Source organism: Ascaphus truei, chromosome 2, assembly GCF_040206685.1.
Source record: "Ascaphus truei isolate aAscTru1 chromosome 2, aAscTru1.hap1, whole genome shotgun sequence".
In the NCBI taxonomy this organism is placed as follows: Eukaryota; Metazoa; Chordata; class Amphibia; order Anura; family Ascaphidae; genus Ascaphus; species Ascaphus truei.
Window position 1 is genome coordinate 392,221,337 of NC_134484.1, and position 23,589 is coordinate 392,244,925.

The 23,589-nt window shown below is 38.7% G+C and overlaps 1 protein-coding gene across 1 annotated transcript in view; it reads left to right on the forward strand.

The window, feature by feature from the left end:
• THSD7A (thrombospondin type 1 domain containing 7A) overlaps positions 1–23,589 on the forward strand; it is a 665,741-nt gene that overhangs the window by 454,784 nt on the left and 187,368 nt on the right. The window contains exons 4-7 of the mRNA XM_075587236.1: positions 2,915–3,163; positions 4,839–5,020; positions 12,835–12,903; positions 20,064–20,219. Coding sequence (XP_075443351.1) covers positions 2,915–3,163; positions 4,839–5,020; positions 12,835–12,903; positions 20,064–20,219 — 656 coding nt within the window. The remainder of the gene's footprint in view (positions 1–2,914; positions 3,164–4,838; positions 5,021–12,834; positions 12,904–20,063; positions 20,220–23,589) is intronic.

A 23,589-nucleotide genomic window follows, 5' to 3' on the forward strand; every position in this document is an offset into this window, starting at 1 on the left:
CAGCTGAGGTAGTGTGCTTGAGTCCTACCTATATCCAGTGCAGCGCCTCCACCGCATCAGGATCCCAGCGTCCGCTTGTGGATGGTCCTGGTGAGGAACTCCTCTGTGGTGCACTCCTCTGTGTAATCACCCACACTTACACACGAGGGTATGGTTTAACAGGATCATCTTTATTGACTTGCGGCGGGCCAGCTGCCCCTCACAGTGGGTGTACTTAGCCTCTCATGTTCACCGCACTTCCCTTTGAAAGTTGTCCTTTCCCAAATTGGTGGATTCCCTAACTCCCCTTAGGGAGATAGTCCCTGTGCCAGGTCCCTGGTCACAGTCTTATAAGCTGTCTTTTCCAAAGCCTGCACTCAGACTTGCTCCTTGTCTCATAGTCTCTTACATAACTTTCCAACAGCTTAGCAACAACCTCCAACAACCTAACTTTTGAGCAGTGCTGTGCCTTATGTATCCTCTGGGGGCTGGCACAACTCTGACATCACTAATCATGGATTCAGAGCATGTGACCACTCCCATCCATACATAGGGCACCTCACCAGGGTGTGAGGGCAAACCTCCATAATTACTGCTGGCATGCCCATAACTTACCAGGCCTTACTGTCAGCAGGAGAGATGACTGTAGCCATTTTACAGCATGGTTACACAGTATATATCAAACTTCTCTTATTGCACTCTACAGAAATGCCCCATGTGGCTTACGAATCCAAGGTGTTTACATTCACTGACAAATACTGTATTTTAATGCGTTGATACATATTCTAAATTAGTATCTTGCGTCCAGCGGTGGATTTCAAAATTTGCCAGTCTGAGATTTTAATACAGTCTAGATATCCTGAATATTGTATTTGTAATAAATTTGTGCATATGTACTGTACACAGGGTGCAGATTTGTGCAATTGTTTTCAAATGCGCATCACAAATCGTTTTTGTAAATGTCTCTTAAATTTGATATTTTTTATTTATTTTTATTTTGTGAAAAATATATTTCTTGGCAGTTTGAAAAACCACAATTAATTGCAACATTGTCACCAGATTACTGCAAAATGTTGCCAATTTTGCTAGAATTTCACTAAAACGCAACCACTTTTTGCCAGAATATTGCAAAAATGGCATTAAATGGCAGTGCAGAAAGGGCATATTGACTAATAATGATTTGTGAACTTTTTGGCCCGATTTTGAATTTAGGGTCATGTGATCTGCACATTGACTTTTAATGCTTGGCTAATTGTATATTTTACATCCCATTCAAGGTATTCTTATGTGGTTGTAACATATTGTATCGCTTAGTAATTCTTAGTCCATATGGCACTAAATGATTTTCCATATGATATAAGATTAGTGTAGTAGATTTTGAGGATGTTAAAAAAAATCCCATTGCAAGAGTCTTTTCATATGCTTTTTTAAGGAATATGTTTTATGTGTTATTTCACGTTTGACAGCCCAATTTAAACACATCTTTATCAACTTCTCACATGGGTTAATCATGTATATTTGTTTTGTTAAATATAGCTATTACATCATTGCTTTTTTAACAGCTGAATTATTTTAGAAAAAGATGATCAGGATTTATTTCTCCTATCGTAGAGGCTCTATACATTGTTTATAGTACTTCTCGTGCTAAGCTAATCACCGAGAACTGCTGGCTGACTAAAGTAGAACAAGTCCCTGAGGCCTCCTTTCAGCTGGAAACAAAGCATAGCACCAGTGGATAATAACAAGTCAGAGGGACTAGACAATAAATGTTTGTGCCATGTTTCAGTGTTCCCTTGCGCATGGAATAATCTTAAACCGTTTCTTTTTCTTGGCATGATGATCATCTATCAGTAAAACTTGTGACCTTGAATGAAATAGAGCAGTGACAAAATTGAAAGGCATAACACATATTTGCATGTTAAACTTGATGCCTATTGTACCACATATCTGAAATTATAGCATGATCAAAATGTCATTGTAACCTATTTTTCCTATCTCTGTTAAATAAATCATCAATATAAGTACATTTTTATCTAAAGTATGCAAAGAGTAAGTGCAGAAGTGAATTATCAAGCAGGAACATAGATCGTTTGTAAATAATAAGTATTAATAATAAATTACAAATAACTCTTTTCATCCTTAGAATGGCACTAAAGGATCTAATTTTGTATGGTTGAAATACAGTAGGTGTGTGTGTCTGTAGAACTACAAGTTTATCGTTATGTTTTGTTAAAAAAACGGTAGTTGTGACTTGTTTTTCATTTAGTAAAGTTGAAATTGAAAGGATTTGTGTGACTGTCACTTTAAGAATGAGTACAAAAATCTCCTGTTTTGCAGTTGCTTTGTTAATTTTTTTATACTTGGACGTTACTTCCATTTTTGCTCCCATTTTTCTCATCAAAAGGGTTGTTCACAGTATTTTTCTACATTTGACCTTGACTTACCTCCTTCGTTGGCCAATCAAATACAAGCAACAACACATACAGTATTGCCACACATTACTATTTCTATTATAAGATGCCTCCTATCAGACACTAGCATGTGTCACAGATGTATTACTTTATACAATCCAATGTTATCAATTTTTATGCTATGACCCTGTAAAAGGCACAATATATATTTTTTTGCCATTTTTTTATGTCATGTGAGTATACTTCTGGTATAGCTCGCATCTGCTAATTAGTAAACCAGCTGAGGAATTACTCCATTGTTTGTGTTTCAACTTATTCCTAAATATATTCTTTATCAAGATACTGTACGGTGACAAAAACATCTCTGTAAAAATCATTTTCTAATCTAAACTGTAATATAGAGTACAACACTAGTAGAACATATATTTGAAATAAGCATACAGTTAGAAGCATTAACTAGCAAAAATAACTCACATTTGTTATTTACTCATATGTGGACTAACAATTTGAAACATTTTCCACAGCTTTTGCCAACAAGAAACATTGCCAATTACATTCCAGTCTTGTGTTGTTGACAAAGAGTGTCAAGTATCCGAGTGGTCAGATTGGAGTGCTTGTGCCAAGGTGTGCGATATAGCATCTCCTGGTGGAAATCGTACCAGAAAAAGGACTATCAAACAATTTCAAATTGGTAGTGCAAATGAGTGTCCAAATCTACAAGAAACAGAACAACAGTGTATTCCTCAAGCAGATGGGCCACATCCTTGCTTTAAGTAAGTATACAATAATCTCTGTGCTGTTGAAGTGAAACAAACTGATGTAAACTAATATTTGTTACAATGTTCACAAAATGTACAGACCTGTCAAATGAAAACCCTTGTTTTCATGATTGTTTGTATATGTGTATCACTGTAAATCTTCCTACAGTATGTGCACTGCAGGGCTCTTCACTCAAGCTACGTATTTGAATGCCAATGAACATTAGGTCAATTTTACCAAAGCCCCGCTGCCATCTGCATAGAAAACATAAAACTGAGGTTTAGTTACATTTATGAAATCTTGATGGAAAAGCAATTTAAAAAGCCATGCCACAGTTACAAATGTTCCCGTTATATTTGATTGGATGGTTTTCAGTTTGCTTGGGGATTTACCCTACATTGAGATCTTGGTGGAGAATAGGATGATTAGGTACCTCATATCTTCTGATTATTCAACAGTGCTCGGCAGGGAGATGTATTGTGCAGAGAAATAATCTCTGCAATAAAAATGTCCTGACTGTGCAACCTTTGAAGGCAAATGAAAGAAAAACAACGTTCATGTATTTTTTCCAAAGCTGAAATAAAGAACTATCTCATTTTTTGTTTTCTGTTTTTCTAAGTGCCATTCTTTTTCTTTTGTTTCTGCCTAGCTATATCTGATTTAAGAGTGACAAGTCTAGGGTGAATATTAATTAAAAATAACTTGTATTTCTTTGCCTCTAAGGAAGGTATAATTTCTGTCCAATGAAATATTTATGTATATGCTGTCCATTATGAAATATTATACTTAATACAATTTACTCATAAATGATCTTTAGTATAAAAGTTATAAATAGGATTGAACTGAAATTTTTTATACACTAAGATACACTGATTGTTTATGTGGGAATAATTTTGATACCCAATCAAAATGATCATTCTGCATTGTAAAGTAATATTGACTGAAATGAATAATGTTTACTACCAAATGGGTACAAGTTTTTTTTAATCAATGAAGGACTCAAATAGAGCAGAGGCACTAAAAGCATTATTGGAATTCTTGAAAATTGTTCCAATAATAAATCTCTGCTGCTCATACTATCTCCAACCACCAAAAAGTATAGTAAATATGTTAACATTTGTAGGGAGTAACACAACAGTAAAGCAGGAACATATCACCCTCCTCCACCATCATACTAGGCTTTACTTGAGGTGCTTTCCCTTAGTGCCTCTGGGTTGTTTATCCAGTCTGCTATGGGAGATAGACAAGAAGTTGTTGGCTTCCATGGAGCTGGCAAGTTTATTCAAATACATGGGCTCCCATGGAAAACAATAATTAGAGACCTCTCACTAGAAGGGCAGACAGTCAGGGGGGGAAGAACTGTTACATATGCCCCAACTATGCTCATGCATGGCTTTCAGACAGTAGATCTGTAATAAATGGCTATATTTTGAGTAAAGGTCAACACTCATAAACACAATTACAACATCCTTGACTCCATAATGTAGCAAATTAATAGTAATTAATACTTAGTTCATTTATATTTTAACAATAATTAATATTCTAACCAAAACAAAGAATTGATGCTGTAACTGTTGACTATATAGGAATTTAGAAAGTTCTACTTAAGGATCTGGATATGAATGATTTCTATTGCATTTTAGTGTCCTAATTGCAAACTGGGATTATATGTAATGATCTCTGATTTAGATATACCTGGAGAGCTACAGAGTGGACTGAATGTCGCATTGATCCATTACTTAGTCAACAGGATAAAAGACGAGGTAACCAGACAGCGCTATGTGGAGGAGGAATTCAAACTCGGGAGGTTTACTGTGTACAAGCAAATGAAAATCTTCTTTCTTATCTCAACTCTGGCAAAGATAAAGAAGGTACATATATACAGTGATTCTTTCAGTGACTTATCTGACGAGATATTTGCTTGCATTAACCATTGTTGGGGTGTATTCCTTACGATTAACTTGTAAATACACAACTCGAAAGAAATTAATACACATTCTGAACCATGGGGATCATGTAAAAATAAATATTGTATGGTGACTGTATGTTGTTGTGTGATTAAGGGGAGCACATATTTACTAGTACAGATGCAGCCTTATCTCCAACCGGCCACAGCACATGACCGGTACATTTAAACATGACACAGATACCAGCACCCTATACCAGACCTGTATCTCAGGAAGTAGGGGGTCCCCGGGGCTGAAATTAATGAGGTTCAGCTCTGGAGACCCCTGCTTCAATAACATATCATTAAAATAAAAGCCGTGCCATCGCCTGTTAGATGTGCACAGAGAGAGTGACTGATTCTGTCTACAAGATAATAAAAAATGCACAAATGCGCACCAGGGATTAGTGGCAGGTAATTTATTAAAAATACACAAAAACTGATGGGATCCAACCCCACCTCAGAACAGCTGTGCAGCTGGACGGCTAAGTACTACCAAGGAGAACACCTGATGGTGACTAAACCCTAAGCTGCACAGTATACAAATACAGTAAAATTTATATAGAAAACATGAAAGAAAAAAACAAAAAAACAAACATGAAAACAACCTATCAACAGATTTGTATGGAAACCGCCATAGGGTTGGGCACTGGCAAGGGGAAACGGACACTCACACTGAGACAGTCAGCAGACTCGCGGTGTCTGCACAGGATCCGGATCTCGGCACCGCGGAGATGGATAAAAGCGCTGCTGTCTCCTGCAGGCTCCGTCTCAGCTTACCAGCATACACGCGCAGGATGACCTGTCGTGACCTCTACGCGTTTCGTACCAAGTACTTCGTCAGGAGGTCACGTACAGCGTCATCTGCGCGTATATATAGGCGGCAACTGATTGAAGAAACCAGCCCCCTCAGAGAAACACCCTTACTTTGCCTAATTGCTACGCTGATTGAAACACCTTGAAATAAGGTTACTAGGCAACAGGGTGTATGGCAACTCATGTGGGGGATGTGTGCAAGTATAAATTAATCATTGCACTCACCCCTATGAAAAGATACAGGAATAAGACCTCTAACAACATAAATGATATACTATGTAAACAAATCATGCTGAAACCTGTATATGAATAAAAGAAAAAAGAACAAATGATTAAATAAAAACAAATAAATATAAAAACATACATAAATGTTAATGCAAATAAATGTTAATAAATTCATTTTATTAAAAACGGAATACCTTATCTTAAAAAAAGGAGTCAATTCAATTAATTCATTGAAACTATAGGGATGTATGGTATGCATTTCATAAATCCAAAATTGCTCCCGTTTCAATAAATGATTATCTCTATTTCCCTGTCTACTACCTAGTGATACACTTTCAAGTCCCTTAAATTTAATACAACCAGGTTCACTGTTATGCACTTCTTTAAAGTGTTTCAAAAGCGGAGTTAATGGCATACCCTTTGCTATTATTTTTGGTATGTTTTTAACATTTCTCAGGTGCTCTAACATGCGCATTTTAAACGGTCTTTTTGTCTTACCAATGTACTGTAAATTACAGCTACAGTGTAAGGCATAGACCACATGCGTTGTCTGACAATTAATGAAACTTGTAATATTGTAGACCTTGTTAGTAACTCCTGATGTAACTGTTTTCCCTTGACAGATATGGTTACACGCTTTACACTTTCCGCATTTGTACGTGCCTTTAACTCCTAGGCGAGTTTTAATATCTCCAGATACGATGGCCTCTCTGGAGACTTGACTTGGAGCCAGAATGTGTTTAAGGTTAGGTGCTCGTTTGAACACTATCCCTGGTTTGGACTTTAGTTGGGGACCCAAAATGGGATCAGCTTTTAATATCCCCCAATGTTTTTGCAGAATTTTTCTAACATTGTAATGGGTATCACTAAATTGAGTAATAAATGCTGGGATTTGATTTTGTCTCTTCTCACTCTTTTTATGATGATATTTCATCAAAGATTTCCTAGGAATCCTTTCTAGTTTTTTGAGCGAAGAGTTTACTAAATCGCTATCATATTCTTTGTCTAGGAATCTTTTCTTTAAAAAGAAAGATTGTTCTTCATAATCCACAGCCTTAGAATCATTTCTCTTTAACCTGAGAAATTGATTAAAGGGAATATTTTGGACCCATCTCTTATCGTGACAACTAAATGGGTCTAAATATGAATTTACATTTGTAGCCTTAAAATGCGTTTTAGTATGTACAGTTTTGGCCTCAATGTAAATCTCTAAATCGAGATAATGAATGCTTACTGAGCTATTTTCACCACTAAATTTTAAATTAAAATCATTATTGTTCAGATTTGTGACAAACTCAAGATAGGAATCTTCTGTCCCCTCCCACACAATAATAATATCATCGATGTATCTCCTCCACAGCTTAAGCTGCGGAGGAGTACATCTAAAGATCACCAGAGACTCCCACTGTCCCATATACAAATTGGCGAATGACGGGGCAAATGTTGTGCCCATCGCCGTCCCCAAGATTTGCAAAAAATAGAGGGAATCAAACAAAAAATAATTGTGACTGAGGATGAACTCAATTGAGGATAAATGAATTCAACCTGTGTAATGGGAAGTGTTTGTGGGGTCAATAAAAAGTGTCTAATTGCTTCTACCCCTTTTTTGTGAGGGATACTGGTGTATAGTGATTGAATATCTAATGTGGCTAATCTATAATTATCTTCCCAAACGAAACCATCAAACAATTGTAAAACCATAGTGGTATCTTTAAGGTGAGATGGTAGTGAAGTGACCATTGGTTGTAGAAAAAAATCAATATAGGTGGATAAATTAGAAGTGAGGGAATTAATCCCGGAAATAATGGGACATCCGGGTGGGGAAGTGAGAGATTTGTGTATCTTGGGGATATAATAAAATATTGGAACAGTGGGAGTTTCCGTGAACAAATATTGATACTCCAACTTAGAAATAATACCAAGTTCCAGAGCTCCATACAAATGCGTTTTAATGAGACTCAAAAATTCCTTTGTGGGGTCCCTCTTTAATGTGACATATGAGATGGGGTCCTGTAAAAGACGATGAGCTTCCTTAAAATAGTCCTCAGTATTCAAGAGGACTATTCCGCCTCCCTTATCAGCTGACCTTAATACAATGTCAGGATTGGACTTTAGTTGTTTAATACTTTTTTGTTCATCCCAAATTAAATTGGAATATAATCCTAGTTGTTTTTTCTTACACATATCTCTGAAATCCTGTTCAACCAGTTTTCCAAATAATTCTATATTGTGTCCTCTTGAGGCATATGGGAAAAATACAGAATTTGGTTTGAAACCAGTATGTGTGTAACTTCCAAAGTTGACAAAGTCAGGGTCACTCTCTTTCAGTAGTGCTTCTAGATCTTCAATAATAGCCATCTGATCAACTGTAATATCAATTGCCTCATTGTGAGAAATTTGATCTGATGTAGCCTTATTGCTACTATAATGACGCTGTAAAGTCATTTTTGATTCTGTCTACTTTCACTGCACATCTCTTCCAGACTGATGCAGCCCGGTAGGATTCACACAGCGGCAATCCCATTCAGAAGCATCATTAATCCTGATGGGCCATTAGTCGGTCATGGGGATTCCGTGAGCAGGGTGTTATCAGGAAGTTGCCATTTGCAGTTTCGTGGCCGACTATGCGACCAACCATCTGGCTGTATCTGTAGAGGTGTGAAAATGTCACTGTAGTTTGCAGACCTTGGAAAAATTGCCCTTTTTTCATGAAAACTTTTCAAAGCTCACAAAAAATTAGATACACATTGAAAGTCAATTTGTATTTCACCTGACCCTAAAGTCAGGTCACATAACCCCTTAAATACTACCTTTTTATCTGGCATAAATTGGTGATATTGATTACAATTTTGAGACATTTACTATAGTAACAAATGAGGGAGAGGGAGTAGGTGGTATGATAACTTTTTTTGGACCAACAAGAAGTTAAATGTTACAGGCTTTCAAAACTCTCAGGGTCCTTCATCAGGTTTTTGGAGAAATTTGCAAAAATAATTCACAGTACATATTTGAAGACATTCACACATTTAAACACATCTCTATTTACAAGCATAGTGCAATATCAGGGGTGCACAAACTTTTTTGTCTGTGCACCCCTGCCTGCTTTCTCCCCCTGCTCACGCACCCCCCTTAACTTTTCTCTGGCATCATCTGATGTCACAACGTCATGTGACTCAACACAGCATCATTTAACCCCTCGTTTCCATGGCGACACGTCGGAAGCTGCCAAAGAGCAGGCAAGGGATATACAGAGGCCTCGTACGCTCCCTGTGATTTAATTTAAATGCTGTGGGCAAAAGGGTGGGGCCTCTGTAAGCACCAGCTCCCAACCCTGAAAATGTCACGCCTCCATGTTGGTGCACCCCTGCAATAGATGATGAAGAAAAACCAGAGGCATAGATAATTTATTCCCATTACATGTCATCACATAGTGATACAATGGATAAACCTGTTGGAATGAGCTCACAATAAAGCTATCAGAGCCTAATACACAGAGGAACCAGAAATGTCATGTGAGAAAAGGATCTGAAGTGACAGGGATGAAAAGGAGTGACTAGGAAACTAGAGGTTCATAATTATCCTACCTTCTTCTTCCTTGTATAACAGCAGTTTATATATTGAATGGGAATCACTAGGTGAGAATAAGCCGTTTGATTGATGGTAGTAAGTAATATTATCAGTAGAATTCAATTGAGCATGTTAAGCTATTTATGTGAGCTACAAGAGTCTGTTTTCTGTTCTATGATTGCAGCCCTAACCCAGCCAAAGGGTATATCTGGTACCAAACAGTTCACAGAGATCTCTAATAGATAAACTCTTTAATGCTGGCTGGTCCAGAAAATTTCAGAGGAGCCGTTAAATTGGCTGCGGGTTTTTGTGCTTGACGCCAAGCAAGTAGGATTGAGGAACACAAAAATGAGGCAGGCCCTTTTAAAATAAAAACAAAACCTTTATTATAAAACCTTCAACAGCAAAAAAAAAAAAAACAGTAATAATCAATATAAACAAAATAGTCAATGTGCAAAACAATAGCAATAATTATTATTCATCAAAAATTCTCAGCAACCATGATAATATTTACGCACTAAGGGCTTCAGGATTCCCCAAATGATAAGCTAGTGAGGGTATCTTGCAATTGGAGTGGAATAATAATCAAGACCTCTTCTCTTAAAGACCTTGGAAAATTGCTAGGCCTCCTGTATTCCTCCATTGTCATGGCTAGAGATGTGAAACTGTCCTTTTTATTTTTGCTATAAAATCTTACAGAACATCTTACAGTGCCCATGATATGGGGCTTTTAAGAGAGAGAGATATATCTATAAATACATCTGAGATAGTTTGGGAAATAATCACATTTAAATATGCAAATGTACTTTTTTCCAAGGTATTGCAGGTGTGTTCACAGCTATCTCCCCACATGGAATATAAATTAACCTATTTGGAGTTTTTATAAGTACTTTTTAACAGACTGTCAGGCTTATGCAGAGAGGAAAGAGAATGGAAATAGCGCCATCTTTTGGCGAAAATACGCAGGCGAAAAGCTTGTCCTGGCGAGAACATGGCGGGCCAATTCAAATTCGCCAGACGTGTGGCGAGAAGCGTGATTTCGCAAATGCTGAAACACGCACGATTCCAGTAGCTCCGATGCGCATGTACGCGCCAATCGGAGCTACTAAATGGCGCGTTCAGGGGAAATTTTGCCCGCCAACAAAAGTTGGCTGTATTGTGGGCAAATACAGCGCGCCACTAAATGGCGAGTTTCACGCCAAGTGAAACTCGCCTAATTAGCAATTTCATGCACACCGCGCTACCGGAGTACCCTGCATAGAAAATAATTAATTGCCAATCCTGTGGCGGATTTAATCCTTTCCTGTAAGTACCTCTCTGCATAAGCCCCTGTATATGAAAAACAAGGGGGTAAAGAAACTGGAGCATGCTTAAGATGACTTTATCGTTTGTGAGATTCCTGCTATTCTCCAATGTGAAACTCACTCGAAATGAATGAAACTTACCTGAAAATAAAATTGTTGCTTGAATTTTGAACCAAATAATAGATTAAATTTATGTGATATTGTGAGAATGACTTAAAACGATCCTGGTTTATTTTCTTCCTCATCTTAAAAGAGCAGTTCTGCGTACAGAAATCCTTCCCTTTTGGTGGGAAGCAGAGGGTCTCCGGAGCTGAACCGTGTTCATTTCAGCTCTAGGGATCCTGTGGTTATAAAACAAATATAGTAAGCATAAAATTCAATCAATACAGTATATTGCAAAGAAACCACAAGGGCAGGAAAATACTCTATTTACAGAATCAAGTGGCAGATAAATGACTATTTTCAATTAACTAGCCATTATCATTTTTTTAAACACATTCAAGCAGCCATGTGTAAAATATTCTCAGGGTAAGGTCTAAAGCCCCCATCTGGGAGCAATACAGTTTAAAAACTGCAAATTGTTATTGACAAAAGCCATGTTTCAGTACAGATTTGTTTTGTTTATTATCTATAGGTAAAATTTGCTGAAATTTACAAGAAACAGGTTCTTCAACGGTATATCAATATTACTGTATAAGGTTCTACTTATTTAGCAGTTTTACTGCAAACAAACTGTATTTTGCAGTTTTACGAATGGATTTCATCATACGAGACCATTTCTCTCAACCTACTGTTCATTTCATACCCCATAAATATCAAGTGTACCTTGTTACTAGCAGTGCTATTGTAGTTGTGAAAAGAATAAAAATATTTCTTAAACTGATCACTTTCGAAAGTGAAATCTGAAAGCAGACTAGGAAATATATGTTTGGAGTTATTAAGCCAATTGAGCCAATTATGACTTTAGTCCTATTACTCCATGCTTTTTCATGTCAAATATAATCTATCTTTGTACAGCTTTTGTTCTCCATTCACTTAAAAGAATATATATATATATATATATATATATATATATATATATATACACATACATATATATATACATATACATATATACATATATACACATATATCTTCATGATATACTTGACCTTTGATCTTGACGCAACAAAAATCACTGATGCCCTTCAGAAGAATCATGGTTCTGTATAAAGGGGATGTTGATTTGCAGATGATGGAATACATAATTTAGTGCAGCAGTTTGTGCTGCTCTGTTGTTGTAATTATAAAAATAATTCTTGAACCAGGGGATGCCCAGAACCAACATTTCCTGAACTATTAGGGACTCCTCAGTTCCCATGATATTTGCTCTTCCCACCGTGGCTGCCAAGAGACGATATTCCAGCTCTCTATTGGTGACCCCACAGCCATATTTGTAGATTTTTTATGTCAGAACTTGCATAAAAAGCTTAAAAAATGGTGTGAAATTTGTATTAATTTAGAACTTCAGTCATATACATAGCGTCTCAGGAGGAAATCTCTGCAGGCACTGTGGAAGATGATTAATTTACTGTGCCGCTTTGTTTGAATAAATAAATATGAAATTGGTTATCTAGAGCTAAAACTAGTATTTTTAATGAGGCATACATATTATAGCTCCTATGAGGATGTTTTGTTGATGATAATAAATAGATAAAAGAAAATGCCTGTTATATTTTGAGAGTGTGCTCCATAACTTTTCAATATTCTCTATTCAATCTTTACTTTTTCTAGCATTGCAGTGTTGTGAAACGTGACTTTTCTCCCTCTGATTTGACTCTTATTTCAGAAAGTCATTCCCACAGCACGTCAAAGTCTAGTGCTGCACCACTTCTCTCAATCACTTTTGAAATAACAGGTGGGTAAAATGATAGTTTGAGATGAACTTTCTCATAAGTGTGCTTCCCCAAGAAAGGAATAGAGCCAGAGATCAAATAGGGTCTTTCAGGCATTATAGTACAGTAACTAACAAAAGTGAGATGCACCAAATGGTCCTAATCTCCTGTCAACTTCTATGATATTGTATTTGGTATTTATTTATTCATAAATGTACTGTATGATGCTTTTGTAAACGGATTCAGATCTTGCTTATAATTCAGATGCTTTCATTCTCTTTAGCATCTGTTAAAGTGATGAAAAGCTTATATTTGAGCTCTTTAACCAGGGATTTTCTGCTGTTGGCCTACTGGGCCATTATACTGAATAAAGTATAACATGAATTTATATTCACAATGTAACATAATATTTACTTTAGATCAGGCAGTCTAGCATATTATAATGTATATTCAGTTGTTTGAAGAAATTCAATAAACAAGTACACGTCCTGCAGACTTAATGTTAGACTTTAACATTGTGTTCCAAAGAGTTAGTGTACTGTAGTTTATTAATGTACATGTTTCATTCCAAAGTTTTAGTGTCTGAAACAATACTTCTTGGACAAGGTGAACTTCCTATGAAACTATTTTAGTATGTTTTTTTATTTACAGCATCTAATTTAGCTAATTTGCAATACAAGTATATTTTACAAATGTGCTACAAATTGCCATATATTTATCCATGGAAACATTCTGAATCCCTCATTTTTGTGGTTTTAACTTTTTAATTAAGAAGAGAGTCCAAAGAATACAATTAATACAAAGTATTATAAAAATACAAATTAATCATGACTTGCTTTCAAAAGTGCAGCCCAAATAACCCAAACACTTCAACGCGATGAAATCAGTCAGCTTTTCTACACTTTGTAATGCTGTTATTTACAGTTTGGTGAAAAAATGTACCATTGTATTGGCTTGTACTCTAAAAGAACTATTGTACATTCAGATGCCAGTTTTCTCCTAAACATCACTTTATACTGTTTTAAACAGAGTTTTGGAAATATACAGAAATATTTCATATTAACTACGCAGTCTTTTGTCAAAGACTCCTTACAACCGATTGACTCAAATGGCACCAAAAGATGTACTGTGGCAGAAGACTGTTCAGTTAATATAATAATTTGTTCTTGTATAGAGCTGCTAGTTTTACATAGCACTTTACAGAGACGGTCCCTGCCCTGTAGCGCTTACAATCTATGTTTTTTGGTGCCGGAGGCACAGGGAGATAAAGTGACTTGCCCAAGGTCCTGACACCGAGAATTGAATCAAGTTCCCTTGCTTTAAACTCAGTGCCAGAGTCAGTGTTTTTAGTCACTGAGCCACTCCTTCAACCCTAATATGGCCCTATACAGTATGTATAAAATCAGTGATTAAAGTCAGGGCCACAAACAGAAATCGTGGGCCCCAGGACAAACATTTTAAGCAGCCCCCTCCCCCGTGTTGGCGGTATTGCGTGCTGCCCCTCCCCCATTTCACACCTCACGAGCTCCGTCTCTTCCCCCCATCTTCCCATGTATTTCTCTCCCTTCCATCTCACCCCCTCTCACTCTCCCGCCTTGCATGTATTTTCCTTCCCTGCGTCTCACTTACTCCCTCTTTTCCTCACTCACCCCCTCTCTCCCTCCGTCAAGTCAATTACCCCACGCTCACTCATTCCCTCCCCCCTCACACAATTCCCCTCACACAATTCCCCCCACAAGATATATACCCAAAAACTTCCCACCCGAAATACAAAAAAATTCCCACCCCCAAATACATACAAAAACAACCCCCACTCCCACATATATACAACCTACCCCCCCAAATGCATACAAAGACCCAACTACCCAATACATAAAAAAACAATACATATAACCCCCCCCCATAGATACTGTAGTGCCAATGAGTATTCTAAAACAAATCTGGGGCAATCACCAACAAGACCCAGGTACGTGCTGGGTACATGCTGGGTACATGCTGGGTACATGCTGGGTACATGTTGGTACATGCTGGGTACATGCTGCAACATTTCAGTGACATTTCTGCAGACAGACTAATGGCCCATCGGATTAACAGCGGGGGTCCCTGGCAGTCCCATTCAAACTGAATGGGACTGCCAGGGACCCCTGCTGTGTTAATCCGATGGGCCATTAGTCTCTGCAGAAATGTCACTGAAGTGTTGTCGCATGTACCCAGCATGTACCCAGCATGTACCTGGGTCTTGTTGGTGATAGCCCCAGATTTTCTAAGGCAAGTTTAAGGCAAGTTTTAGAATACTCGTCGGCGCACCTGTACATACACATATATACATATACATACATATATATACAGCTAAACCCCGTTTATAGCATGATCCGCTACAACGCGGATCCGCTCATAACGTGGTCTGAGCGTGGCTCCTGATTTAAAAACATCTCCAAGGTTTTTTTTTAAATATAACATTCAATGCTTTATTGCTAACGGACACACATACATACACCTCCACCATCACTAATAATTTTACCAGGAATCGAACCCATGACCCTTCATACACTAGTAGCGATTCTCTAGCTGCTACACATAGGATTGGTGTGATGTCATTGACTCCATAAACTAATATAACTTCTTCTGCACTGTACTGCCTTTCAGTACTGCTACTTGGGGGGAGGTGTGTGTATGTATGTGTGTCCGTTAGCAATAAAGCATTGAATGTTATAATATTTTTTTTAAAACCTTTGAGATGTGCGCCGCATACGTGGACATAGCCTGATGAAGCAGGGAGAGAGCTGCAGATGTCGGGTTAGTTCTCGCGCGGCGGCCATTTCGCGATCACGTTATAACACAATCCCGGTTAAAACACGCTCATTGTGTGGACCCGAGCATTGCGTTATAACGGGGTCCAGCTGTTAAGGGGGTCCCAAATCATATTAAAAAAAACCCTCCCCAATACATATACAAATACCCCCAAGCACCCCAATACATATAAAAATCCCCCCAAGCCATATAAAAATACCCCCATGCCCCACCAATATATATAAAAATACCCCCAAGCTCCCCAATATATATAACATACCCCCAAGCCCCTCAATACATATAACAATACTACAAAGCACTCCAATGTATATAAAATACCCCCAAGCACCCAATACATCAAACAATTCCCCCAATACATATAACAATAACCCCAAGCCCCCCAATACATATTAAAATACAGTCTTACCTTGGGTCAGGCCTGGTGTCTGCGGGGGTCTGCTGGCTGGGGGGGGGTTCCGGCCGGTCAGCGCTGCAGATTTCCCCCGACCTTTGGCCAGGCTCTGATGCCGGGCCCGGACTCTCGGCTGCCTATAAGCCTCTTCCTTTCTCTGCTCCACGCCGCCGAGCATCCACTGCCGCCGCGCGACGGGGCTCTCTGACGTCAGCATGCCAGAAGTAAGCTTGACCCAGGTTCTGGCGCACCGTGCACAGATGTCAGAGAGCCCTGTCGCGCGCCGGCAGCGGAATCTCGGCGCCGTGTGGCAGAGAAAGGAAGAGGCTTATAGACAGCCGAGAGTCAGGGCTCAGCCGCAACCGGCAGCAGGGCCTGGCCAGAGGTCTGGGTAAATGTGCAGTGGCGGCTGGACGGCCGGCTGGCCGGGCCCCACAGCCAGCGGGCCTGGGACACCAACTCCAGCAAACCTCCCCTGTTGGAGGCCCTGGTTAGAGTCACTCTCATAGAATAGTCTGTTGTGACGTATAAAGGTGATGCAGCTTTCTGGCTAGTAAGCTTTTTGGCCAATATAGATTGTAGATTGATGCATTATTTGTATTTGATGTATGACATTTTAAAACGGCAATTATATCACAAAAAAATTGCACCCGATTTATCATAGAAAAAATATTTCATCCTTTTTTTACATTTTGTTCTTTATTTATCATCTGGTGCTTTTTCTAAAGCAGCTTTGCAACTGGGACACCTTGATAAATATAAGGGGGCAAGAAGAAGCTCATCTTTTCTTTTTAATTTGTGTAGCTGCACCATTGTCAAAAATTCAGTGATTTACACAGATCTGTTAGACAGAGGATTGCATGGAACTTTAGACCTGGCAGATTAATTTAATGCAGATAAATGAAAGCATGATTATGGGTCGAGTTGCAGAATTTAATTCATTTCATCAGTATGTGCATCTCATTGCTAATTCCTCCTGTTATTCAATATAGCTTCCATAAAAACTGCAAGCTGTTTCAAATAGGGATAAATAGTTGAAAATAGCTGGACACATTCATTCTTAAATACACTGTGATAGAGGGAAAGAAGAGGTGGGTGCAGTTAGTGGCAGGATGAACAAAGCCATTTTTTCAGTGTAGTATATTTTTGGTAGACTGATTAATAAGCAGCACCTGAATTTAAAAGCGGTCTCTAATAACCTACTACAAAATTGCACTCTTTGCTCCAGCAAAAACTGACAAGGTACATACTGTAAAGGAAGCACCTCGCACAGCACCAATTTAATGTAGTCTGTGTACGTATAAGGCTCTGTCCTCTCACATCTGAAACGTTTATAATTGCAATGTTTTAGCACTTACTAGTTTAGTGTTAGAGACTAGTGCGAAAAATGAACACGGTCCTACAAGAGACAACTTCTTCTTGCAGTGCAACATACAAACTGCCATAGGAATCCCAACATTATCATTTTCAACTTCAGTCCCTTTGCAACATAAAGTATACAGTTAGCAGATCTGCTAGGTTTGGTCAATTGGTACTTACATTTTTTTTTAATGTAATCTGACATTTTTGTCATATACTGTAACTTTAGCAGAATCTGTGATTCATACGTTTGTGCACAAATCACTCTCCATACATTTTTACTGACTTAAAATGAAATCCTTAATCAGTATGTGACAACTCTTTTATATCAAAAGGATAAGAAGAAGTGTATTCAATACATAGATTCTTTTTTTCCCTATCACTGGAAATTCATTCTCTCTCTATCTCTCTTCTCTGTGTCTCTCTGTGTCTCTCTGTGTCTCTCTGTCTCTCTCTGTCTCTCTCTGTCTCTCTCTGTCTCTCTGTCTGTCTCTCTGTCTGTCTCTCTGTCTGTCTCTCTGTCTGTCTCTCTGTCTCTCTCTGTCTCTCTCTGTCTCTCTCTGCCCCTCCTTGCCACCTCCTTTACCAGCCTCTGTCTCTATTCCCTAAATCCCCTACCCTGCCTACCCACATACTAACCCTGCCACCTTCCCTCACAATGTGAACAACAAGAGTTAGGGAGGGGGCTTAGCGCATGCGCGAGAGCGGTTTTGCATTTTGCAAAATCCACAACTGATTTGAATATTAAATCTGATTGTGGATTTTACCAGATTCAAGTGGAGGGAAACCGTGGCAGTTTCAGGAGCGTTTGCACAAATTTGTTAGTGCCCAATCCGCCTTCGGATGTCCGTGTGCAGATTAAATTTTGGTAAAACATCTAATTCGCCCATTTTACTGAAAAGCTCCGATCTGTGTCACCAGCCCGCTCTTAAAATACGTGTTTATTAGAATGACTTTACTGAAAATTGCATTACATAGGAAACAAAGTTAGTTGACAAGTATGATGAATATGGACAGTGCTAAAACAGGGTTGTTGACATACTGTTAAGTTTGATAAATAATTGTGAACAATTAATCTATGTAATGAAAGGGTAACTGAATAATACTAAACCCAATAGTATCTTATAATAATCCTACATTTAAATCATTTTACACTCAAAATATGTTTTAGTGTGCAAAAAAATAAATAAAGATACTGTATACCTTATTCCGAGAATGGTTTTTATTCCCCTTGAAACATAGTTTCAGTAGCAGATTTATCATCTAAAGATAACAAGAAGATATTGAAAATTCTAGAGTTACCATGAGTGGCTGCTATTAACTTATTTACAAAAAAAAAAGCTTTCTAGCGTAATTTAATTCTTCTCTTCTCATATAACAATGTGGATATGACCTTGATGGGTCATGAGTACAGAAAGCATTGCATCTTGTCCTTTTTAGTGCTGGTTTAAAAAAAAGTATATAAACTGTATACATATATCTTATTGGAATTTTTCACATATTCAGCAATTCGAAGCAACAGAAACAGATTTTATTTCCAAAACAACACTTCTAAAGTGATGGAAATATTTTTTTTTGTGTACGGCATTCAGACAGTTAAAATACCCACTGAGTAGTGATAGAAAATAACATCCCAAAATTGAACACGGTCCTACAAGAGACAACTTCTTCTTGCAGTGCAACATACAAACTGCCATAGGAATCCCAACATTATCATTTTCAACTTCAGTCCCTTTGCAACATAAAGTATACAGTTAGCAGATCTGCTAGGTTTGGTCAATTGGTACTTACATTTTTTTTTATGTAATCTGACATTTTTGTCATATACTGTAACTTTAGCAGAATCTGTGATTCATACGTTTGTGTACAAATCACTCTCCATACATTTTTACTGACTTAAAATGAAATCCTTAATCAGTATGTGACAACTCTTTTAGTATATAAATATATAGTATATATTTAAAAAGTCTCCTGAAGTTTACTTCACACACTTTTGGTATTATTGCGTATTTTTACTCATATTTGCTAAGCAGTGCTAAGCTTTAAGGCACTGTAGCATATTCACGTGAATAGGTGGTAAGGTGTCGTACAGCTTAGCCTCACTTAGTAAGTTTGAGTATTTATGTGTTAAGTGATTACATTTCTCTTTATACTGATTTCTGCTGGGATACTTTGAAATTTAAATTTCTTCTAATCTACTTGGTACCATGAATTCTGCCAGCACAGGGATTTATACAGCTGCCTTTCAGGATGTATTCAATATGCTTAAAAGTGGCTTCCTTGTGCTGGAGAAGAATATTCTAAAATCTTTCCCAGCATGTTAAAATGGCTTCACAGTACTTTGAATACGTGCCAATGTCTCAGTATTGGTATAGTTTCCAAATTATTCTTTGAAGCAAAAATTCCCTACTTTTCAGAATGGAAGCTGCCGTCCCTTTGTAAAATTCCGAAATAAAATAGCCATCTGTCTATAAATAAGAAGTAATGCTTACTAATGAAATGCTCACTATTTCTATAAATACAAGAGACAAAATTTCATATATAAGCTTTCTTATGCTATCTTTGAACAAGGTGCTTGCTATTTCATAGTTATAACGTACTATGTTGGTTCTTCTGTCACAGCTTCAAAGCCTGTGGATCCACAGCTGTGTACTGACCCATCACTGAGTACTAGCCAGCTCTGCCATGTCCCATGTCCTATAGAGTGTGAAGTATCTGCATGGTCAGCTTGGGGACCATGTACATTTGAAAGCTGTGATGACCAGCAGGGCAAAAAGGGTAAGTAGAATTTGAAAGGAGAAATATGACATACTAGACACATAAATAAACTAGCTCATCTCTACATGTTTAAACTTCACAAAGTTCTAAACTACGTTTGTTTATAATGTGTGTGTGTGTGTGTATACATATATCTGTGTGTGTGTGTATATATATATACAGCTCAACCCCCTTATAACACTGTGCTTTGGGTCCAAAGAATCACATCGTGCTATAAGCGGATCGCGTTAGAAATAATGTACAATTGTATGCATTGTTCAATAAAGTATTTAAGATACCAATAATCGTGTTGTAAAGTATTCATAAATACAAAAATTGAGCCACGCTTACATCGCGTTATAAGCAGATTCGTGTTGTAACGGATCGCGTTATAACAGGGTTGAGCTGTATATATGTATGTATATACTTGAGACAAAAGGTGGCACTGAGTGCTCATTTGCATGTCATTTCCCAGAATCCCTTGCTGCAGTGGAAGCGCTGTATGCTGGGTGATAATGGGGAAAGACAGGGTTGCAGACCTGTCTAAGACATGCAAATGAACATACAGTAATATTTACAGTTGCTTTATGCTTTACTGTGGAGGGTTTTTGTCACTTTTTTTACCCACCATAACCTTAATAATTGTGGTGAATACCTAGTCTAGTCTCAAACCAGCTTAGCCATTACGACCAACCTCACACTGATGATACCCATCAAGGTTGAAACATGTCTGTGAGTGGGTTTAATGGCTTTGCATCTCATCCCAGCCTCTGTCTAAAAGCTGTGTTTAAAACAGCATGCATTGGCTTGAGGATTTGCTTGTGTAATACGAGCTTGAGACAAAAGGTGGCACTGAGTGCTCATTTGCATGTCACTTCCCAGAATCCCTTGCTGCAGTGGAAGCGCTGTATGCTGGACGATAATGGGAAAAGACAGGGTTGCAGACCTGTCTAAGACATGCAAATGAACATACAGTAATATTTACAGTTGCTTTATGCTTTACTGTGGTTGTTCATTATATATTTGCCTGGTTCGGACCTTATTTGCCTCTCAAACTGGGTTGTCATTAGATCAGTTGTCAGTAAATATGCTAGTGTGGATATGACACTGTATTATGTCTGTGAGGTGGCTGTTTGCCCACCAGATAGTAGTAATGGGCTTTCTCATTATGGGCTTTCTTATGTGGATAAGTGCTTTTCTTAAAAGGTTTGGCTTGCTATGATATATATGAGACAAGTGTGTTGATATAAGATGCTTTTTTAACATGATTTTAGTGCACTTTTTTATCTGTCACATCCCTTACGCAGGCTGCAGTAGCCGCAATATGCCTGCTTGCCTATTATACTTGGTCTTGCCCTGGACTTCCTCACACATCAGGACGCATATTCTCACCGTGATACACATTATAGCACTCTCTTGCACGTCCCTTCCCACATATTCACATCCCTGGTTCATACTGACACAGACTGCACTGCTATAGCTGACTGTTCATTATGCACTGCCTCTCCCCATGCTAACGTGACTGAGCGGTTCTGTTGCCTGGGCGACGGGAGAAGCCTCCGCTATGCGCATGCGCCAGATGGTCTGTGTGACTGCAGGGAGTCCCCGCGAGGTGCGCATGCGCGGCCAGACGAGCACAGGCAACAGTAGCGCTTGCAGAGGAGTTGTCACGGACACCTCGCGCTTAGCAACCCCTGCGCTGGGTGATCCCATGACGCAGGCAGCATGGAGGTATCTTATGTAAGGTTGGTCAACACATGACATACAAAAGGGTAATATGGTGCTCAAGTATGTAGTCCCATTACTTGTAATAGTAACAGTCAGTAATGAAGTAACCTCCTGGGACTTGAATACAGTACAACTATAAGAAGGGCTCCAGTTACCCTGAAGGCAGGGGTAGTTGCATAAAAACACCCACCCCTAACCTCATTGGGCTGGCCCCCAGTAGTACTCACAAATGATAATGTAAATCACCAGGGTTACTCACAATCTGCGTGCTGTCGCCAGAGGGTAGAATCCAGTACAGAGTAGGTTGAAGCAACGCACAGCAAAGAGGGGGTGACAGCAGGTCTGGCAAAAATCTTCCTTATTATGGAAGCATTAAAATGTGGAAGGCTGCAACCTTCTACGCGTTTCGTGCAATGAAAGTTGCACTTTATCAAGAAGTCAGTTTGAACATGGTATGACACACTATATATAGGGACAGTCTGCCGTTTTGGCGCCAAAAAACACTCTTTGGAATTTGCATAAAGGTTTAATATACACAGCTGCGCCAGCGCTATGCAAGAAGCGACTAATTACCTGTTCAGCCCCTTGAGACATCCGCCTGCCAAACACTCCTGCTCTGTGGAACGCACAGCAGGGCAATGGAGGACGAAATCTCGCGAGATGCGTTCCAGGATGGTCCCGACTGCTCACGCATGCGCAGTATGCCTTAAAAAATGAAAAAGAAATCCCGATCAGGATAGTAGCTGTTCCCTTTAAGGGGATCGGGATTCCTTTTTCATTTTTTAAGGCATACTGCGCATGCGCGAGCAGTCGGGACCATCCTGGAACGCATCTCGCGAGATTTCGCCCTCCATTGCCCTGCTGTGCGTTCCACAGAGCAGGAGTGTTTGGCAGGCGGATGTCTCAAGGGGCTGAACAGGTAATTAGTCGCTTCTTGCATAGCACTGGCGCAGCTGTGTATATTAAACCTTTATGCAAATTCCAAAGAGTGTTTTTTGGCGCCAAAACGGCAGACTGTCCCTATATATAGTGTGTCATACCATGTTCAAACTGACTTCTTGATAAAGTGCAACTTTCATTGCACGAAACGCGTAGAAGGTTGCAGCCTTCCACATTTTAATGCTTCCATAATAAAGAAGATTTTTGCCAGACCTGCTGTCACCCCCTCTTTGCTGTGCGTTGCTTCAACCTACTCTGTACTGGTCAACACATGACGTCAGCTTCATGTTTTTTGTGTTTTTTTAATTGGTTTGTGCTAATTGGTTGGCACTGTTTGCTGTAGGTGTATATGTATGTGCTGTTTCTGTCATTCTCCCCTTGCATCCCCTTGAGGAAGGTCCGTTCTGTAGGACCGAAACGTTGGGCTTCTTGATGTATCACTATTATCACTAATACACATTTGAAATAACTCTTAACTGAGTGATGTCTCTTGATTACCAGACCTCGGAACGGTAACCTATGAATATATATATATATATATATATATATATATATAAAATTTAGGTTCTGGTGGGTGAAAAGGGGACTACAAACCCTCCACCGTATAGCATAGCATATAAAAATATTACTTGAGAGCACATTCACATGTCTTAGACAGGTCTACAACCCTGCTTTTCACCATTATCACCTAGCATACAGTGCTTCCACTGCAGCAATACACCGG